Raw genomic sequence first — 16758 nt, forward strand, 5'->3', positions numbered from 1 at the left:
CCTCCTCCTCATCCTCTGTCCATTTGTTTTCCCTTTCATTTGGAGCAAACGGGTTTCTGCTATTTGACTTTTCGCGATTTTTCATCAGCAACTAGTTTTCCTTGACTTTGGACTGTGTCTCCAGTGGTTTGGTGGTCCGCTGATCCGGTCATTTTTGGTGGTTTCTTGGTGGTTTTCATGACCATTGCGGTTGGTGGTTAGCGGCGATCCAACTTGGGATCAAAACTCTGATGAAATTTCCACGAGGCAGTGGGTCAGACGGGTGGAGATGTGGGTCTTTGAGGTGAAATGGTTTCTTTTAAAAGGTTCCTTATTGTTGCTGGAGGGGATTGTACTTTTTATGATAAATAGCTTCTATATATAGCTATAATAATAATAAATATAGCAATAAAATATATAGAGCTTCTAATAATAGTCTTTTATCTGTAAAAATTAAACAGTTTTAGGTTTGAAAAAGAGGTTTCTAAGATATGAAGACTGACATAATATTTCTTTTAACTTCTTTCCGATATTCTATATTTATTCTAACTTTTAAGGATATGAGGTCCTTCCTTATAGGTTTGATCTTAAAACAAAATCCAACATCTTCTAAAATTTAAGCTTTTTAAATAAAAACTTAGCCAAAGAAAGATCACCTTTTAAGATCAACATTAAAAAAGACTTCAATAAACAAATCTTTAACCAAAGTCTCCAAAGTATACTCCCCAAGATCCATTACCGACTCCACCCATCCAATCCAGAGAGTGTACCACTCTCCACTTTCCAGCATCCATTTCCCAAAAACTCCCAACTCTTGCGAAAACTTTTCCGCCCGAAAGCTTTTCCACCTGTTTTCCCGCGGCATCTATAAAAGCCAGATCCCAGCCAGCAAACGGATTCAGTCGATCTGGATGGACGTCGGGTGTGCGAGCAAAGCCTTGACTGGATCACCAGGAAGCCGTGGATTACTGCATCGAATCAAAGACTCCACTTTGGCCAAGATTACGTAACCGGGTGAAAAAGTGAAAGCCACCAAGATAGAAACATGTTTTATGCGGTCATCTGGATTTTCTGCGCCACCCTGTTCGCAATCGTGTTTGGCGGAGTACGGAAACCCAAGAGATTTCCGCCAGGACCTCGCTGGTATCCGGTGGTGGGCAGTGCCCTGCAAGTCTCCCAGCTGCGATGTCGCCTGGGCATGTTCTGCAAAGTGATCGATGTCCTTGCCAGACAATATGTGAATCCTTATGGCTTCTTTGGCCTCAAGATTGGAAAGGACAAGGTGGTGATTGCCTACACGAACGATGCCATTAACGAGATGATGACCAACGAGGATATCGACGGGAGACCGGATGGAATATTCTATCGCCTCAGGACCTTCAACTCCCGGCTGGGTGTCCTGTTGACCGACGGGGAAATGTGGGTGGAGCAGCGAAGATTCATTCTGCGGCATTTGAAGAACTTTGGCTTTGCCAGGAGCGGCATGATGGACATCGTTCACAACGAGGCCACTTGCCTGCTCCAGGACCTGAAGGATCAGGTGCAGAAAGCCGGAGGCAGGCAGGCGAGGATTGAGATGCACGATCTGACCAGCGTATATGTCTTGAACACCCTCTGGTGCATGCTGAGTGGCCAGCGGTACGAGCCGGGCTCCCCGGAGATCACTGAGCTCCTGGAGGTGTTCTTTGAACTTTTCAAAAACATCGACATGGTGGGAGCTCTCTTCAGCCACTTTCCCCTCCTCCGGTTCATTGCTCCGGACTACTCCGGCTACAATGGTTTCGTGGAGAGTCACCGTCACTTGTACTCCTTCATGAGCAAGGAAATCGAACTCCATCGACTGACCTACAAGAACTACGATGAGCCCAGGGATCTGATGGACTCCTATCTGCGCGCCCAGGAGGAGGGCAACGATCCCAAGGGCATGTTCAGTGATGAGAGTCTTCTGGCCATTTGCTTGGACATGTTTCTGGCCGGCTCGGAGACCACCAACAAGAGCCTGGGCTTCTGTTTCATGCACTTGGTGCTGCAGCCGGAAATCCAGGAGAAGGCCTACCAGGAAATCAAGGAGGTGGTGGGCCTGGAAAGGATTCCCGAATGGTCGAGGGATCGCTCAAAGATGCCATACTGCGAGGCCATTACCCTGGAGGCGGTGAGGATGTTTATGTTGCACACCTTCGGAATCCCCCATCGCGCTGTTTGCGACACCCGCTTATCCGGCTACGAGATACCCAAGGATACCATGGTCATAGCTTGTTTCAGGGGTATGCTGATCAATCCCGTGGACTTCCCGGAGCCGGAGGCATTCAATCCGGAGAGATTCCTGTTCGATGGGCAGCTGAAGCTACCGGAAGCTTTCAATCCCTTTGGTTTCGGGCGACATCGGTGCATGGGGGATTTGTTGGGACGCCAAAATCTGTTCATGTTCACCACCACCGTGCTGCAGAACTTCAAAATGGTGGCCATTCCCGGCCAGATGCCAGAGGAGGAGCCACTGGAAGGTGCCACAGCAGCAGTGAAGCCATACGACATAATGCTGGTAGCCAGGGGGGAGAATTAAATAGTTCGACATGATTTACATTCTCTAATTAAACATTTAATTATCAATATCATTATAATTATTATTGTTCATTGTTGTTGTGGTTGATTTAAGTCTACAAAGTTTCCACTTAGTTCGGTATCCAGGCCAAAGCAAACTCTAAAACTCATCTCTAATTTGAACAAACATTTACAAATTATTTCAAAAATTATCTTTTTTGAATACAAATACATTATACAAAAAAAGAAAACTAGCGTCAAAATATTACAAATGGATTTTGAATGCAAATGGGCCTTGTCTCCTCCTCCATCTCTTGTTGTTATTTTAAAGCTATTTGTTTATATGCATATATGCTATTTTTTTTTTTTAATGGAAAACAATTGGTTGGCTCCTTCTGATCCTTGACATCGTCTCTACCTATATACGTAGTAATTCCTCATTTTTTTTAAAAATTTAAATTTGTGTTCTGTTTGATATTCTCACTCTTGAACCGGCCACTGGGCTTACATGATCTAGATGTGTATATAAATATATGTATTTATGCATATATGTATGTGTATATATATATTTTATGTAAAAACTCTAACAATCATTACACAAAAAGCAAGCCAGCTTATTGCCAAATAAAAACTTTCAAAGCACTTCTATATATATATATATAAAGTAAATCTGCATTTTGATTCGCGAAAACTTAAGTAATTGCACCCTAATGAATGTGGGATAACGTATGATATATATATTTTTGTTGGAATATATATATACTATATATTGAATTTGGGTCTGCATTAGCTATTACCGGTTATTTAACACATTCTTGGTCCGTAATTCGCAACGCGCGAGAGGAAGAGTATGATTATTGATTACGATTGGATTAAGATTAGAGATTGTTGTGACGATGGATACAATAAATAAAAAGGGAGTATGGGGGGAGTATGATCTTTGGACAACTATAAGACATTTTGTCATGGAAGCACAATACGTTTTGATTTAAAATCATCTCAAAGTTGAAAATAAATAGTAATCTTGATTAAACTCCATTACAAAATGGCTTATCTTTCCTCCATAGATCCTTTGTCAGAAGAATGGCCCTCCTACAGGGGCTAGGATATGTTCAGTTCAAAGATTCAGACACTAACGGGCGACTAGCAGGCATTAGAAAATTGTGCAACTTGTGGGAAAATTGACAAGGACTGCAGAATCTCGCTACACACGCTGACACACTGACTAAAAACTAATGAAATTCCCTAAAAACGTTGCAGCAGTTTCTTCTCCGATTCTCTGATTACTTTGCCTCTGTTTGGCCAGCGATTCAATGTTTCCTAAATCCAAACGTGGGCAACTGGGTTGCACAACAGCAGGCCACAATGTATAGGATGCCGAAGAAAAAGTTCAGCTTGGCTGTTTGCCGAGGCACCAGGTGCATTGTCTGCTCGTTCCGGAATCGCTTTTCGATTTGAAATGCCTGCGGCAGGGTGACCAGTGGCAGCAGGAACCACAGAGAGTACTTCAACCCGAAGATGAAGAACAGCGAGTAGGGTGCAAATAGCAGCATGGCGTATAAAACGTGCGAGGCAGTGCGTCCTATCAAAATGGCCAGCGTTACGATTCCGGCTCGTCGATCGTTTTCCGCATCTCGTGTGTTATTGCTGTGCAATATGGCCTCCGTGTTGAGGGCCAACGGGATGGCATAGCCCATCGTCGTCCAGTCAACATGGCCCGTTTGCGACATAAAAGCAAAAAGCACTGAAATGGGTCCGAACAGTACCAGGATCACCAGATCGCCCAGGGCGATATACTTGAAACCAATGCCGCCAGTGTACAGAAAGCTCGAAGATAGTCCGCCGAAGTAGATCAGCGCCAGGTGTTCCATTTTCGCTGGACTGAGCACCGCCAGCAGAACGAATCCACCGCAACCGGCCATATAGAGAATGGCACCCAGTGACACCACCTAGAAATAAAAATTTATTTAATTTTTAAAGTTTCTTTAAATTCCATAAAGTTTATATGTCTGTTTGTTATTTAATTAATCATTGTCTTGATTTATTGTGGCCTTCTTACTAATTAGTAGAGTGATAATTGCCGAAAATATTTTAAATTCAAAACACCAGGGTCCATAAAATTATTTTCTAAAGAAACCAGCGGGCAATAGAAACGTTTTTATTTCCAAAATATATTGTAATTTTAATAGAATGCAACCTTCAAGGTGCAATTCATGTTTCAGTTTAGTTCAATAAACTTGCAAGTATTTTTGAAACAAAATATATAAATTGTTTTTGAAAAAAGAATTCAAAGAAATCAAAATTAAATTTTTGCAATTAAATCCCCACAAGGGTGTGTCGTTTTTGGAATTCAACGAAATTTTTCTATGTATTTTTTTGAAAAGTTCCACGAATTACGAACCCACCCTATTGAAGCTAATACCGATCACCTGCTGGAGGCACTTACCTCATCCTTGGTAAGAATGTGATCCACCAGGGTGCGGTCGTCGGCTTTTTGCTTGTCAATGCCCTTGATGAAGTCGAAGTAGGTGTTAACCACATTGCCGGCGCAGTGGACTGTGACGACTGTAAAGGCGGTGAGGAAGAAGGTGGCCAACGAGAACTCCGCCGACCACTGGGACCGGTAGGCGAGTGCCGATCCGAGGAGCGTGGGCACCAAACTAGCTGACAGCGACCAGGGACGCAGAGCTAGGAGATAGGTTTTCAATTTCATAAAGGTTCCGGTTGTGGGAGGTCCTTTTGAATCTATGCCTAAACCTGCATATACTCCTTGGGATCTTCCATCTGCTCCATCCGCTTGTGCCGCTTCTGCTTCCACCTTTCCGGCTCTCTTCTGAATCCCATTTGTGGTAGGGTTTCCGTTGGACAACAGCTGGGAGTGCGAGCTTTCCGTCTCCTCCTCTTTAGTTGCTGCCATTGCAAACTGCACAGGAATACTGGCGGGCACTCGACTATAACTCAACAGAACCAATCGCCAACTTTCGTTGTGTATTTGACCTTGGTCGCCGGTCCAGCCAATTGTTTACAAAAGCTTAAATGTTAAATAGTGTTTTTCGGATGCCGGCACATGCGCTGCGCCACTGCCGCTACCGCTCTGCCTGCTTCTCGGCTGGTCTGCTTCTTTCTCTGCCACCTTCTCCGCCTGTTCCGCCGCCTCCTGCTTTTCTCCGCCTTCTTCTCCTCCTGCCAACAACGTTTCGCCAGGTGCTGTATGTGCGTGTGCTTTCAATAATCGCTAATATTGTATACACAGCATCTTGTGGGGGGGTGCTGTAGTTGCCTAGGGGGCTGCCGTGGGGGGAGGGCGCTTCTGCAGCTTCCAAAACCACGAAATTTCACTCCCAATTTCACCTCTTGGCCTCCGACGCTGCGCTCCTTTTGGCTGATTTCCTCGATGGCGTTTGAAGCTCTGATTTCTGGCGCCTTCTTTGATTGATTGATTTATCTTTAATTGAATACCTATTTATCTAATTTCTTATATTTATTTTAATCAAACAAATCAACTGTCACGTCAGCGCTGACCGAAATAAGGTCATACCTTTCCTAAACAGCCACTGCTGGTATCAGTGCATCCCTGACTACGTGATACAGTGTTTCTTCCATAGCCAAAAATAGAAGGAACTATTTTTATTTAAGTTACAGAAATTTTGATTATGATATTCCTGTAAAATCAAATGACTATGAGCTGTAGAAAAAATTAATGCAATATAAACTCAATGCAGCTAGTAATTGAAATTTGATAACGAAAGCTTTACTGTAAGTTTAGTTATCGATATTGTTATCGACAGAAGTTCATTACAACAGCCCTGGTAATAAACAGCTGTATGATAAGAAATATAACAAATTCTTTATCTTGTAATAAACAAATAAAAAATGGATTATAATATAAACAAAATATGCCGCGTCTGTTTAGAAGAAGGCACACCAGGACCATTAACTTCGATATATAGTACAGATTTTGCGATGATGCCCTCCGTAATGCTGATGCAGTGTGCCAAAATTAGGGTAGGCTTAAAATGCAGAAACAAAAACAAATTGTAAAACATACATATGTAAATGTTTTTTAGGTTTATAAAACAGATGGTTTACCTTCGGTGATCTGCAATAACTGCATTTACCGTCTGGGAGTTGCATTCCACTTCAAACAAGAGTGCGAAAACAGCGATCTCCGTCTGCGACAATATCTGGGCATCCTGGAATCCTGGCGGCAGGATGCGGCCACAAACACGGACTTTGTCTTGGAGAAGCAATCCATACCTCAGCGAGACAGTGATGACGAGGAACCGGTGGATACCAAAGTCAGTAAAAGACGTTCCCGCTATCAGAGAAAGCCACCAGAAGAGCACAAGAAAAGGGGTCCAAAACCAGTGCCTAAGATGCCCCACACCTGCTACGAATGTCACAAAAGCTTTAAGTGCATAGCCCAACTGACCCAGCATATCAGAACTCATACGGGAGAAAAACCGTATCAGTGCAGCTATTGCATTCAACGCTTTGCCCAGAAGTATAACTTGAAGGTTCACGAAAGAACCCATACGGGGGATAAACCCTTCCAATGTGAGATATGCTCCAAGCAGTTCTCAGCACTGGGGAACTTTCAAGCTCACCAGAAGATCCACTTGGGAGTGAGGGATCAGATATGCTCGTTATGCCAAAAAGGTTTCTATACGGCTGGGGATCTTTCCAAGCATATGATCACTCATACGGGAATAAAAAACCATCATTGCGATGTCTGTGGGAAAGCCTTCAGCAGGCGACGGGATATGCGATCCCACAAACTAAAACTGCATCCTTTAGAATCCAGCACGAATCATGACATAGTGGACGACGATGATGACGAGCCTATCGACACGGATCCTGTAGGTTTGGACACACTTGATCACGCTCACTTCAAGTGTCCGGATTGCGACAAGGCTTTCGAAACGGCGGACAGTCTCAGCTTGCACTTCCGAACACATGCGGTTAATAATAACCTCTTGAATCTTCCACTGCCTCCTGCCCCTCCCATGTCACATCACTACCACCACCATCATCCCGCTGGTACGGGTCCAACCACAGCTATGCATCACCATGATGCACTGCACCACCTGGGTCCTCCCAATCCTGCCACTCAAATGGGCATGGCGGCAATGGCTCATATGTTGGCGCCACCGCCACCACCTCCGCCAACGCCTAGCGAAGGACGTTACACAATGCTGCATCACACAGCAGCTCAGAGATTACATTATTAAACTATGGTATAATACTTTTTGTATATAGTTAGCATTAACTTTCTACCAGTATTTAATAAATTGAATCCTAGTATAATATTGAACACTTTTTATTTAGTTTGTCTATTTAAAATGGAATATTTTTGTCATGTTTGCTTTATATCTTTACAATAAATACGTGTAGAAATTTGGCAAGCACAGCTTCTATAAAGATCATTACTTAAATGCAAAACTAAAATCACTAAAACTCTTCGGCACTCTTACCACGTACCTCGTCTATATAAAAATTGTCATTATATGGTATTAACTTAGTTTGATTTGTGTTTTGTGAGTGTAAAAATTGTCGTATCTCAATATTGGTTTGTTTGGTATTGGTATGCATCGTTGGTATCGGCTTGATCCAGTTTGAATATGTCTATAAAAAGCTCCAAAATCAATCCAAGAATTCTTGTAAATATTGCTTTTATAATCGGCCCGGAATGATTGATCCCATCATTACTTTACTTTAGCTTGGCCCGCAGCCAGTCATCGGTTAGTTCTTCCAGTTCGCGTATTTCGTAAACTCGAGTGAGATCCACTTCACGCTGCAGGGCACTCTTAGTACAGGCGTACATCATCTGCAGTTCAATCTGTAAATAGATGTTTAAGAATTTCAGTTCAGATGTACGTATGGTATGAATATATATGTTTTTACCTGACTATCCCTAGGTGTGTAAAAAATAAAACACATGGGATAGGACACACGTTGATCATCATGTACCATTTTGTAAGTGTAAATCACATAGCGAGGCTGATGTCCTGGCAAAGTGTCCTGCAACTCGTCTACGGATATGTCATCAATAAACTCATCCAGAACGACAGATTGCTTCTCCCGATCTACTTTCACTGAAATAAAAAAAACCTTTGTTTAAGTATTCAACATAAGTATAACCTTTAGGTCTCTTATACAGGTATATATCTAATTCCGGGTTGAAAACCCTCGTATCCATGGTGACTATTAACTTACATATCAAAGCAGCATTGTTTTTGCTCTTGCTGAAGCGAAACTTCTTCAACTCTTCCAGAACTTCGTTGCTTATGTCGCAAATTTTGTTATCTCCCTGAAAATGAATGATATTAATTGATAATTGCACAAAAATCACACAACTTATCAGTTAACAAGAATCGTTCACACGGAAACAAAAACAAAAACACACGCCCACACAGGCCATTAGTCATGTTTTTATTTTAGTAATTGATTTAAAAAACGGCCAAGACATCTTACCATGGTTTTTGTTTAAAGGATTTTAAGGAAAAAGCCTGCTGATTCTTTGGCAGTTGTCGTTAGGGATTGGACTCGGGGATTTTTGTTTTAATATTTGTGTGTCGGTTCTTTGTTGTTTTTTTTCTGTAAATGTTTGCCAGACCTGCAGTAGGACCGTATAGTGAACGCTAAAAAATACCAGTTTCACGGTATATTTTTTTAAACTGATGGAAAGTTCTTAAAAATTTAAATTAATTTAAAATAAAGATCTTATAAAGGTATGACAGTTTTTATTTATGCAAAAAAACTTTTAAGCAGAAAATGGAAGGCATAATATTAATCAATAAAAATAATTACTGGTCACTTGACAAGAATTCCAGGGCTGACAAAAAGAACCGTTGTTCGCTAAGCTCTTGACAGCCGTTCAAATCATAGATTAATAATGCCTATAATTGTCATAATCGTTTTCATGAAACATGGAGTTGTTTCGTTCGCGTAATTTAGATTTGGAAAAGTATGATAGCGGTATATTGGAGCCTTGCTGGAAATTTGGGGGTTTTAAATCAAAAACCTCCAATATCCATGGCGATGAGATCGTCGCAGTCGATATAGTGGCTTGTTGGTAAGTTAATAGCTTTAACTTTAGTAAATGTTCATATTTGAATAAAATATAAATTATTTTAGCAAACAAATAAGTGATTTGATAGATCAAGTTATTAAAAGTCGAGAAGAAGAAGAAAACTTGCTAACAAGGATCAGGATCCCTGTAAGTTTTAAAGACATTGTGCGTTTGGCGTATGGAGCCGTGGGTATTTATAGGCGGCAGGTTAATATTCTCTTGGGTGCGTATTGTATTGAAGAACTCTATTGTTTTACAAGATTTCATTGAAATACGTTTTTTTATAGCTGATGCCAAATATTTGCTGGAACAAGTAAAAGGCACCAAATTGGTCTTTGAGTTTTTATCTGAAAAATCTGTTGTGGTTAGACAATCACATGCCTTAACCCATCGCCAGCGGAAGAGAGTTATAACCCAGAAATCGACTGTTACAGTTTCAAAGCGTCCTCGATTGTGTGAACAGGATTTACTAGGTAAATCTTCTCGAAGATATTATGCCAATTTGTTTTCGGAATGTCTGGATGTTCCTCAAATCGAAAGTTCTCAGGAGATAACACAGGAATTACAAGTGGAAGAGGTTATTACGAAAAGATTAAAGTTGATCCTTTATTTATAAATAAATTATTTTTTTCATAGACGATTGAAACTCCTCGAATGTGTTCTATTTCCACATCTTATCAAGCCATAACCATCACTGAAGAATTTGCATTTGAAGAAGATCATACATTTATGTGTCCTTCGGATGGTTTTGGTGAAACCAACCCGGATTTGAGTATTTTCGAAGAACTATTCTCCAGAGACAGACCCTGTAAGACCATTGTTAGTAAACTACTTAAAAAAAGTTAAATACTTGTTATTTTCAGTGAAACGTCCATCAATATGCCTTAATTCCACTGAGATTTTACCAAATAAAATCCCCAGATTGGAAGAAAGTGTAGAAAAAACAATAGATTCCAGTTCTGACAATGCTATTATAACCACAAATAGTTCCAATAGTGTTGATACAGTCGAAGAAACTAATGCTATAGTCTGTGAACCTCTGATTCCAGTAGAGACGTCACCCTTGTCCACTTGTTTTGATTTCAAAAAGGACAAAAAACTTAAAAAAGGAAAGTTAATTGTTGACAAATGTATACAATATTCCAAAGAAAGTTTGCTAAAGCATCGCCAAAAATACATGATTTATTGTAATGCGAGGAAAATTATAGTAACCGCCAAGCCAATCCGCAGTGCAGATGACCTTTTATCAAAACTAAATAAGAAGTAGGTATAAGCTATTCTTTTCTTCAATATTATGATACATATATGCTCCATCTTTGCAGCTCCATTTTTCCAGATTTTCTTTCACAAATACCCATTTGTTTAGACGAAGACCAAAAGGAAGATGACAGTGAGGCAACTCTAAGAAGCATTTTTGCAGAGGATTTCTCCACTGCTTTAGCCAAGGACATTTTGGGGATGGATTTAAACCATTTAGATCCAATAATTCAAAGTGATCCTGTTAAAGTGGAAGAATTTAATCTAAATGAGCTGAATAATAATCATAATTTGGAACAAGCTCCATTGAATCCAAGTTCGCCAACGCCAGAAGAGCAAAATAACAATATTAGTGCCCTAGCATCTCTTTCTTGCCGAGACAATAATATAAGTAAGATAAATTAATAAATAAAAACATATTTTATGCTTTTAAATCTATTCTGAAACAGGTGAACTTGATGTAATGATGGACTTGTTGACCATTTGGAGGAAAAATCCGGAAACAAAAGAAATTGACGCCATGGATTATATAAAATTATTTCCTGATCGTTTGACAGTTTCCATGGTGTTTAGTCACTTATTAAGTAAGTAATGCCCTAACTATCTAATTACTATTGCAAAAGTTGAACCATTTCAGGCCTGGTTAAGAAAAAACTTTTAACGATCTCGAAGAAACCAAATTCGATTCAAATGGACAAAATATCGTTGGGCAAGGAATCCATAAATCTAATTGAAGACATTGCTGTTGATGCTGGGTTATAAAGATGCAAAGGATCAAAAAGAGCCTTTGCTTGTTTCACATCGCGTTGTTTATCTATTTATGATACACTACCTTTTGGGTATTAAAAAAGCAATAGGAAATATTAAGGTTCCTTTTAGAATACTTACTAACGTTAGTAAGGTTAATTGTTATCATCATATACATAAAAAAACATTGTTATTTGTTACTATTACGTTATCGTATCTATAATTCTCTAAACCGTTATTGTTGTCTTTGTTACACAATCTCATTCTCTCTGTGACAACATGAAAAAAATAAACAAATTACAAAACAAGAGGAATACGAATTATTGGCACACTTTTGCTTAAATTCCGATCTGCTGGGCCAGGCCCGAGTAAATGTGCAGTGTGCAGAATCCAATAATGGCAGCCACGAGGGCTTTAACCGCCACCGTCAACCATGGACCGATGGCCAGGATGTGGATCATGCCCTCCAGCCAAACACCCTTAAAAACGGTCACTGCCAGGAGCAGGCTGACTAGCGGCTTCAGCGCCTTGTTCAGATCATGACGAGTGAACAGCCAGATCAACGTGGCCGTGGTAATGTGCTGCACCAGAAGCACATTCGACTCCAAACATTTCAGAATGTAGACCCAACTGAATTCGGTTCCACGTGCTCCAACCCATAGCATTATGCCCCGGGAGAGAACTACTTCAGCGGTTGCCCCTGCAAATAAATTAAAATTAGTAGTTAGTCACTAAAACATTCCGAAAGCCGCTTACATCCAAGTCCAGCAGTGATAAGTTTGGAGTGTCCTTTTCCTGGAATGCGACTAAGGATCAGGGCGAATCCCAGCAGATCAGCAATGTCCACACTGCAACGGAAGATCTCCTACAAAAGAAAACCAAAACTTAACCTTAGCACTATGTAAATATAGATAATCCAACTCACCGCAAAGAAGTTGAACTCGCCGCTGGAGGAGGAGGAGGTATCTGAGTAGAAAAACGTGGCTAGGACAAGCATCTTGCACAGTTGCGTAAATATGTAAATTCCTCCTGCTTGTACACACTTCCAGAATGCCCCATATTCGGACCTGCAAGAAACCGGGACAGTTCATAAATATTTTTATTGATTTAAAGCTGGGAGCATGGGGGCTAATATCGGGTTAATTTATAGAAAACCCACAGGCCGGAGTATTTGTAGGTAAAGTAATACGGTGTCAGCAGAGCCACACAGTTTCCAAAGTGATAGAGCGTCATTTTATTTGATAAACTAAAGGTATTTGGATTAATTAAGTGAAAAATTAAATGTTCAGGAAAAAATTAGCGATGAACTCGCCGGTAATCGATTATTACTCTCAGTGATGGCAAGTTTTTTGAATAAATATATTATTGGTAAGAAAAATAAATATATATAAGAGGAAAGTCAAACAAAAAATAAGAATTGGATTAGGTAGATATATTTTTTTAGATTTTAAATTTTAGTTGACGTTTTAGGTTAAACTAAATATATTAAAAATTGGTAGAGTTTAGCGGAAAATTGTCTGAGGTGTTATCGATAGTTCGTACGTATCAACACGTCATCGCCATCTGACATCTGCGAGGTGTGTTCGTGTGTGTAAGTTTTCTGCAATCTTTACAATTATTATGAACATTTAGGAAAATCAAAGGAAAATGCATAAACAAAATTTATATTATACATTGCTTAGGACTCGCTGGATTAGATATTAAACGCTGAATTAAAGACACCGACGACAGGGTATTCCCAGACCCAAAACAAACGCCAGAAAAATTCGCTATTCAGAAGGAAAGTCCAACAGATCGCTTTTGTGTTGGTTGGGGTGCATGAAAAACAGCAACGTCAACTCCGGGGGAAGAGCTCCAATCTGAAATGAGATGCAAAGAAGACGCCTTCATCAATCGGACCAGCAGGATTACAGCAGCACCAGCACCTATACAATTCAAGCAGCAGCGGATCAGCAGGGAGGACCAACAGGACCAGCAGGATTTGGAGGATCAGGAGCAGTTGGCGGATCGGGAGGTCTTCTAGCTCAGCCTCTGGTTTATCCCACCCAACCCGTGGCCTTTGAGTCAACTATCCAAATCGGAGAATCTGGTCAATCTTTGGCACCAGACTCCGACGACAAGTACGGAAAAGCGGCCCGCCAGTGGAATCTTCGAGCCTTTTCTGGCCAGGCCTTGCGTACATTGAGCGCCGCTGCGGCTGTGGTTACAGGAAATCAGCCAGGCGCCAATAATAACAACCAGGACAGTTATAACTATTCGGCTTCCATTCCCTCCAGTCGGCAGGGATTTATTCAATCAGAGGAACACTTTGAACCCGAACCTGAACCAGAAATATTCGTGATGGCAGCTAGAGATAGGACGGGAGAGTTCGCTAATGCGATAAGATCGCTGCAGGCGAGAAACATAACACGGGCGGTGAATATCCGGGATCCACGCAAGGCCAAGCAGGTGCAGAGTTACTCGGAGTTCATGATGGTTGCCAAATTTGTCGGCAAGAATATAGCCAGTACCTATGCCAAACTTGAAAAGCTCACAATGCGTAAGTACTACACCATAAATCTTTTATAAAGTTCAATTATTGATTGGTTCTCCGCATTTCAGTGGCCAAAAAGAAGAGCTTATTCGATGACAGACCGCAGGAGATCCAAGAACTGACTTATATCATAAAGGGAGATCTGAACGCCTTGAACCAACAGATTGCCCGACTACAGGACATCTCAAAGGACCAGCGACGTCACGCTAGCGGCAAGCATCTGGTCTCACATTCCTCAAATATGGTTCTGGCCCTGCAATCCAAGCTGGCTAGCATGAGTACCGACTTCAAGCAGATACTGGAGGTAAGGACCGAAAATCTGAAACAACAGAAGACACGGAGGGATCAGTTCAGCCAGGGACCAGGTCCACTGGCAGCTCACACCGTCTCGCCGTCTACTGCAAAACAAGGATCGCTGTTACTGAGCGAAGAGAACCAGGCTGTGAGCATAGATATGGGCAGCAGCGATACAACACCCCTCCTGTCAACACAGACCCAGATGGCCATCTACGATGAGTCGGATAGCTATGTACAACAACGAGCCGAGACCATGCAAAATATAGAATCTACGATTGTGGAACTGGGAGGCATTTTCCAACAACTTGCGCATATGGTTAAGGAACAGGAGGAGATCGTTGAGCGTATTGACACGAATGTGGCGGATGCTGAGCTTAACATTGAGGCGGCGCATGGAGAAATTCTTAAATATTTCCAATCGGTTTCCAAAAATCGCTGGCTTATGATTAAGATATTCGGCGTTCTCATATTCTTCTTCCTGTTCTTTGTTGTTTTTATGTCATAATTAAAGCCAATTACCCGCCCCAGCATCCCCATGTACCTACCCTTGTATACAGCATTCTAATTTAACCAAGTTCTATCACAATCTATAGTTTAGTCCAAACTGTGGCCTCCCGGAAATATTGTAAAATAAAGTTATAACGATACGTACAAAATTTGTGGGTTTTTATTTGAGAAAAGTGCAGGATTATTTTCGGATATTCTTTACCATTCAATGGAGCTCTGAAATACCCTAGTTTAAAATGTGTATTCGTGCCAGTGCCATATCTATGCTGACCTAGCTGATAAGATGTAGTTTTTACGATCTTCGCTATCTGAAGTGCTGTGGGCTCTTAGTTCCTCGTTGTTAGTCAAAGATTCCGCTGTCCCTCAAGCTGAAGGTGAAAAATAAATAGGCATTACTTCGGTTTGACTTTTATTTAAGCTTAAAATCCGACTACACCAAAGATGCAAATGTAAAAATAATAATAATAAAAATACGTTACAATCTCCAACTTCACACAATTGATTACAAATTATAAAAAAAAAAACAAAGCTGATCGATGTCTTTATGGATTTATACTAAAATTTACAAGTGAAGTTTTGTTCGCGGTTTATGGGAGGTACTCCCCGCCAAACAGGGAGGATGACCCGAGTTAAATGACAACTAATACACAATGCGGATGCGCTGGCGGCAACAACGAGATCCCCAGGCAACTGCCTCAATGCCTCTATGTCGAGATGAGCGAATAAACCATTCTAAAATTAGCCAAAAATGTTAGACAAACGGGATCCCGTCAACATAAATAATAATGTTAATTACCCGTATATGTAGTAGAAAAAGCTAATCAAGTAGACTGCTAGCTTGATCCAGCCCTCGCGCATGTTTCGGGAAAGGGTGTCCGTCTTAAGAACCGTGGTCGGGTCGTACAGTCCAGGTCCGGACATCACTGGGCGGTTTTTGTAGCTGGAAGGGGAGAGCAATTAATAACAAACTGGAAAAGATATCATAGACTAGGTACTAGGATTTCTATAGGCAGATAAAACATTTCATTTTGTTGCCCTTAAAACAGGTATAACAACCATCAATGTTAGATTATCTTAAAGTTGTTAAGTGAGTCACTTACCGCCAAATATGATAGGCTATTAGGGGAATGTTGATGCACAGAGAGAACCATTCGCCGCAGAACAAGAAGAGTAAATTGAGGAAGATGTGAAGTAGGTACTCCGGCAGAACCAACTGGAGGTCAGTTCAATTAATTAAATGTTGATATGGCATCAATGAAGCTTTACTCACCGGATTGAGACTATTGCACTGGTCAATTGGGTTTTTATAATCAGTTTTCAGCTCGTCAAATGCAATCACATGAAATATGGCGAAAAATATCAAGAAAGCATCGCCAATTAAGGCTACTATATAGGTGAACGCGGTGAAGTTGAAGGCCATCCTGTCTCAAGTTCCTATGACTTCGGCACGTTTCTAAATAAAGTGACTTGCTAATTATTTACGTAAAATTTCGGCATTAGATTGTAAAGACTCACTTGTGTTTTTTACAAGGGCGGCGATGATGACAGCTGTGTGCCAGGGCTGCACACTCCTTTTAATTGACGTTTCTTATGCGGTCTCTTTAAAATAATAATACTTCTTATTATATTAGGGACCTTGTTTCAAATGCATTGATTATTTTTATAAGACATATTGTTTTAGAATTCTTTTGCTTTTTAATCAAAACTTAATACAACTAATATACATAACAAATGTGTTGGATATATTGATTAAACTTTTTTTGACTCTAATCTTTAAAAATAAAAAATGATAATACATAATTACTGTTGGGAACCAATAAAATATCTT

General features: G+C 40.7%; 8 protein-coding genes across 10 annotated transcripts; 4 read left to right on the forward strand and 4 right to left on the reverse strand.

Annotated features, from left to right (window-relative positions):
• Window positions 1-1024: 1024 nt before the first annotated feature.
• Cyp303a1 (Probable cytochrome P450 303a1) lies at window positions 1025-2539 on the forward strand. The gene has a single exon (XM_017242103.2). It carries the CDS (start codon window positions 1025-1027, stop codon window positions 2537-2539), a length of 1515 nt encoding a protein of 504 aa, XP_017097592.2.
• A 50-nt stretch (window positions 2540-2589) lies between these two features.
• On the reverse strand, window positions 2590-6062 carry heix (UbiA prenyltransferase domain-containing heix). The gene is made up of 2 exons (XM_017242531.3): window positions 4964-6062; window positions 2590-4466 (listed from the first exon to the last, which is right to left on the reverse strand). The coding sequence occupies exons 1-2, from the start codon at window positions 5432-5434 to the stop codon at window positions 3828-3830; spliced, it is 1110 nt and encodes a 369-aa protein (XP_017098020.1). The 5' UTR covers window positions 5435-6062; the 3' UTR covers window positions 2590-3827.
• Window positions 6063-6333: 271 nt separating this feature from the next.
• Window positions 6334-7763, forward strand: LOC108125811 (transcriptional repressor RHIT). Its single transcript, XM_017242145.3, has 2 exons — window positions 6334-6522; window positions 6585-7763. The coding sequence occupies exons 1-2, from the start codon at window positions 6391-6393 to the stop codon at window positions 7746-7748; spliced, it is 1296 nt and encodes a 431-aa protein (XP_017097634.1). The 5' UTR covers window positions 6334-6390; the 3' UTR covers window positions 7749-7763.
• A 58-nt stretch (window positions 7764-7821) lies between these two features.
• On the reverse strand, window positions 7822-9146 carry GMF (Glia maturation factor). Its single transcript, XM_017242146.3, has 4 exons — window positions 8992-9146; window positions 8734-8827; window positions 8422-8612; window positions 7822-8356 (listed from the first exon to the last, which is right to left on the reverse strand). The coding sequence occupies exons 1-4, from the start codon at window positions 8992-8994 to the stop codon at window positions 8228-8230; spliced, it is 417 nt and encodes a 138-aa protein (XP_017097635.1). The 5' UTR covers window positions 8995-9146; the 3' UTR covers window positions 7822-8227.
• A 206-nt stretch (window positions 9147-9352) lies between these two features.
• On the forward strand, window positions 9353-11685 carry c(2)M (crossover suppressor on 2 of Manheim). The gene is made up of 8 exons (XM_017242104.3): window positions 9353-9592; window positions 9655-9812; window positions 9877-10166; window positions 10226-10397; window positions 10453-10852; window positions 10912-11237; window positions 11296-11430; window positions 11484-11685. Exons 1-8 carry the CDS (start codon window positions 9447-9449, stop codon window positions 11606-11608), a joined length of 1752 nt encoding a protein of 583 aa, XP_017097593.3. The 5' UTR covers window positions 9353-9446; the 3' UTR covers window positions 11609-11685.
• A 95-nt stretch (window positions 11686-11780) lies between these two features.
• On the reverse strand, window positions 11781-12923 carry LOC108125822 (BOS complex subunit TMEM147). The gene is made up of 4 exons (XM_017242156.3): window positions 12753-12923; window positions 12519-12660; window positions 12350-12458; window positions 11781-12293 (listed from the first exon to the last, which is right to left on the reverse strand). The coding sequence occupies exons 1-4, from the start codon at window positions 12824-12826 to the stop codon at window positions 11932-11934; spliced, it is 687 nt and encodes a 228-aa protein (XP_017097645.1). The 5' UTR covers window positions 12827-12923; the 3' UTR covers window positions 11781-11931.
• Window positions 12924-13063: 140 nt separating this feature from the next.
• Syx5 (syntaxin 5) lies at window positions 13064-15079 on the forward strand. The gene is made up of 3 exons (XM_017242293.3): window positions 13064-13184; window positions 13276-14132; window positions 14195-15079. The coding sequence occupies exons 2-3, from the start codon at window positions 13463-13465 to the stop codon at window positions 14926-14928; spliced, it is 1404 nt and encodes a 467-aa protein (XP_017097782.2). The 5' UTR covers window positions 13064-13184; window positions 13276-13462; the 3' UTR covers window positions 14929-15079.
• A 247-nt stretch (window positions 15080-15326) lies between these two features.
• cni (protein cornichon) lies at window positions 15327-16601 on the reverse strand. 3 transcript variants are annotated; one of them, XM_017242294.3, is made up of 5 exons: window positions 16446-16601; window positions 16201-16383; window positions 16031-16143; window positions 15727-15870; window positions 15327-15662 (listed from the first exon to the last, which is right to left on the reverse strand). In XM_017242294.3, exons 2-5 carry the CDS (start codon window positions 16348-16350, stop codon window positions 15635-15637), a joined length of 435 nt encoding a protein of 144 aa, XP_017097783.1. In that variant the 5' UTR covers window positions 16351-16383; window positions 16446-16601; the 3' UTR covers window positions 15327-15634. The 3 variants fall into 3 exon arrangements, with proteins under 3 accessions (XP_017097783.1, XP_017097784.1, XP_043067451.1); XM_017242295.3 differs by having other exon boundaries at window positions 16201-16396; window positions 16446-16563; XM_043211516.2 differs by lacking the exon at window positions 16446-16601 and having other exon boundaries at window positions 16201-16429.
• Between the last annotated feature and the right edge of the window lie 157 nt (window positions 16602-16758).

This window comes from Drosophila bipectinata, chromosome 2L (genome assembly GCF_030179905.1).
Source record: "Drosophila bipectinata strain 14024-0381.07 chromosome 2L, DbipHiC1v2, whole genome shotgun sequence".
NCBI classification, from domain to species: domain Eukaryota; kingdom Metazoa; phylum Arthropoda; class Insecta; order Diptera; family Drosophilidae; genus Drosophila; species Drosophila bipectinata.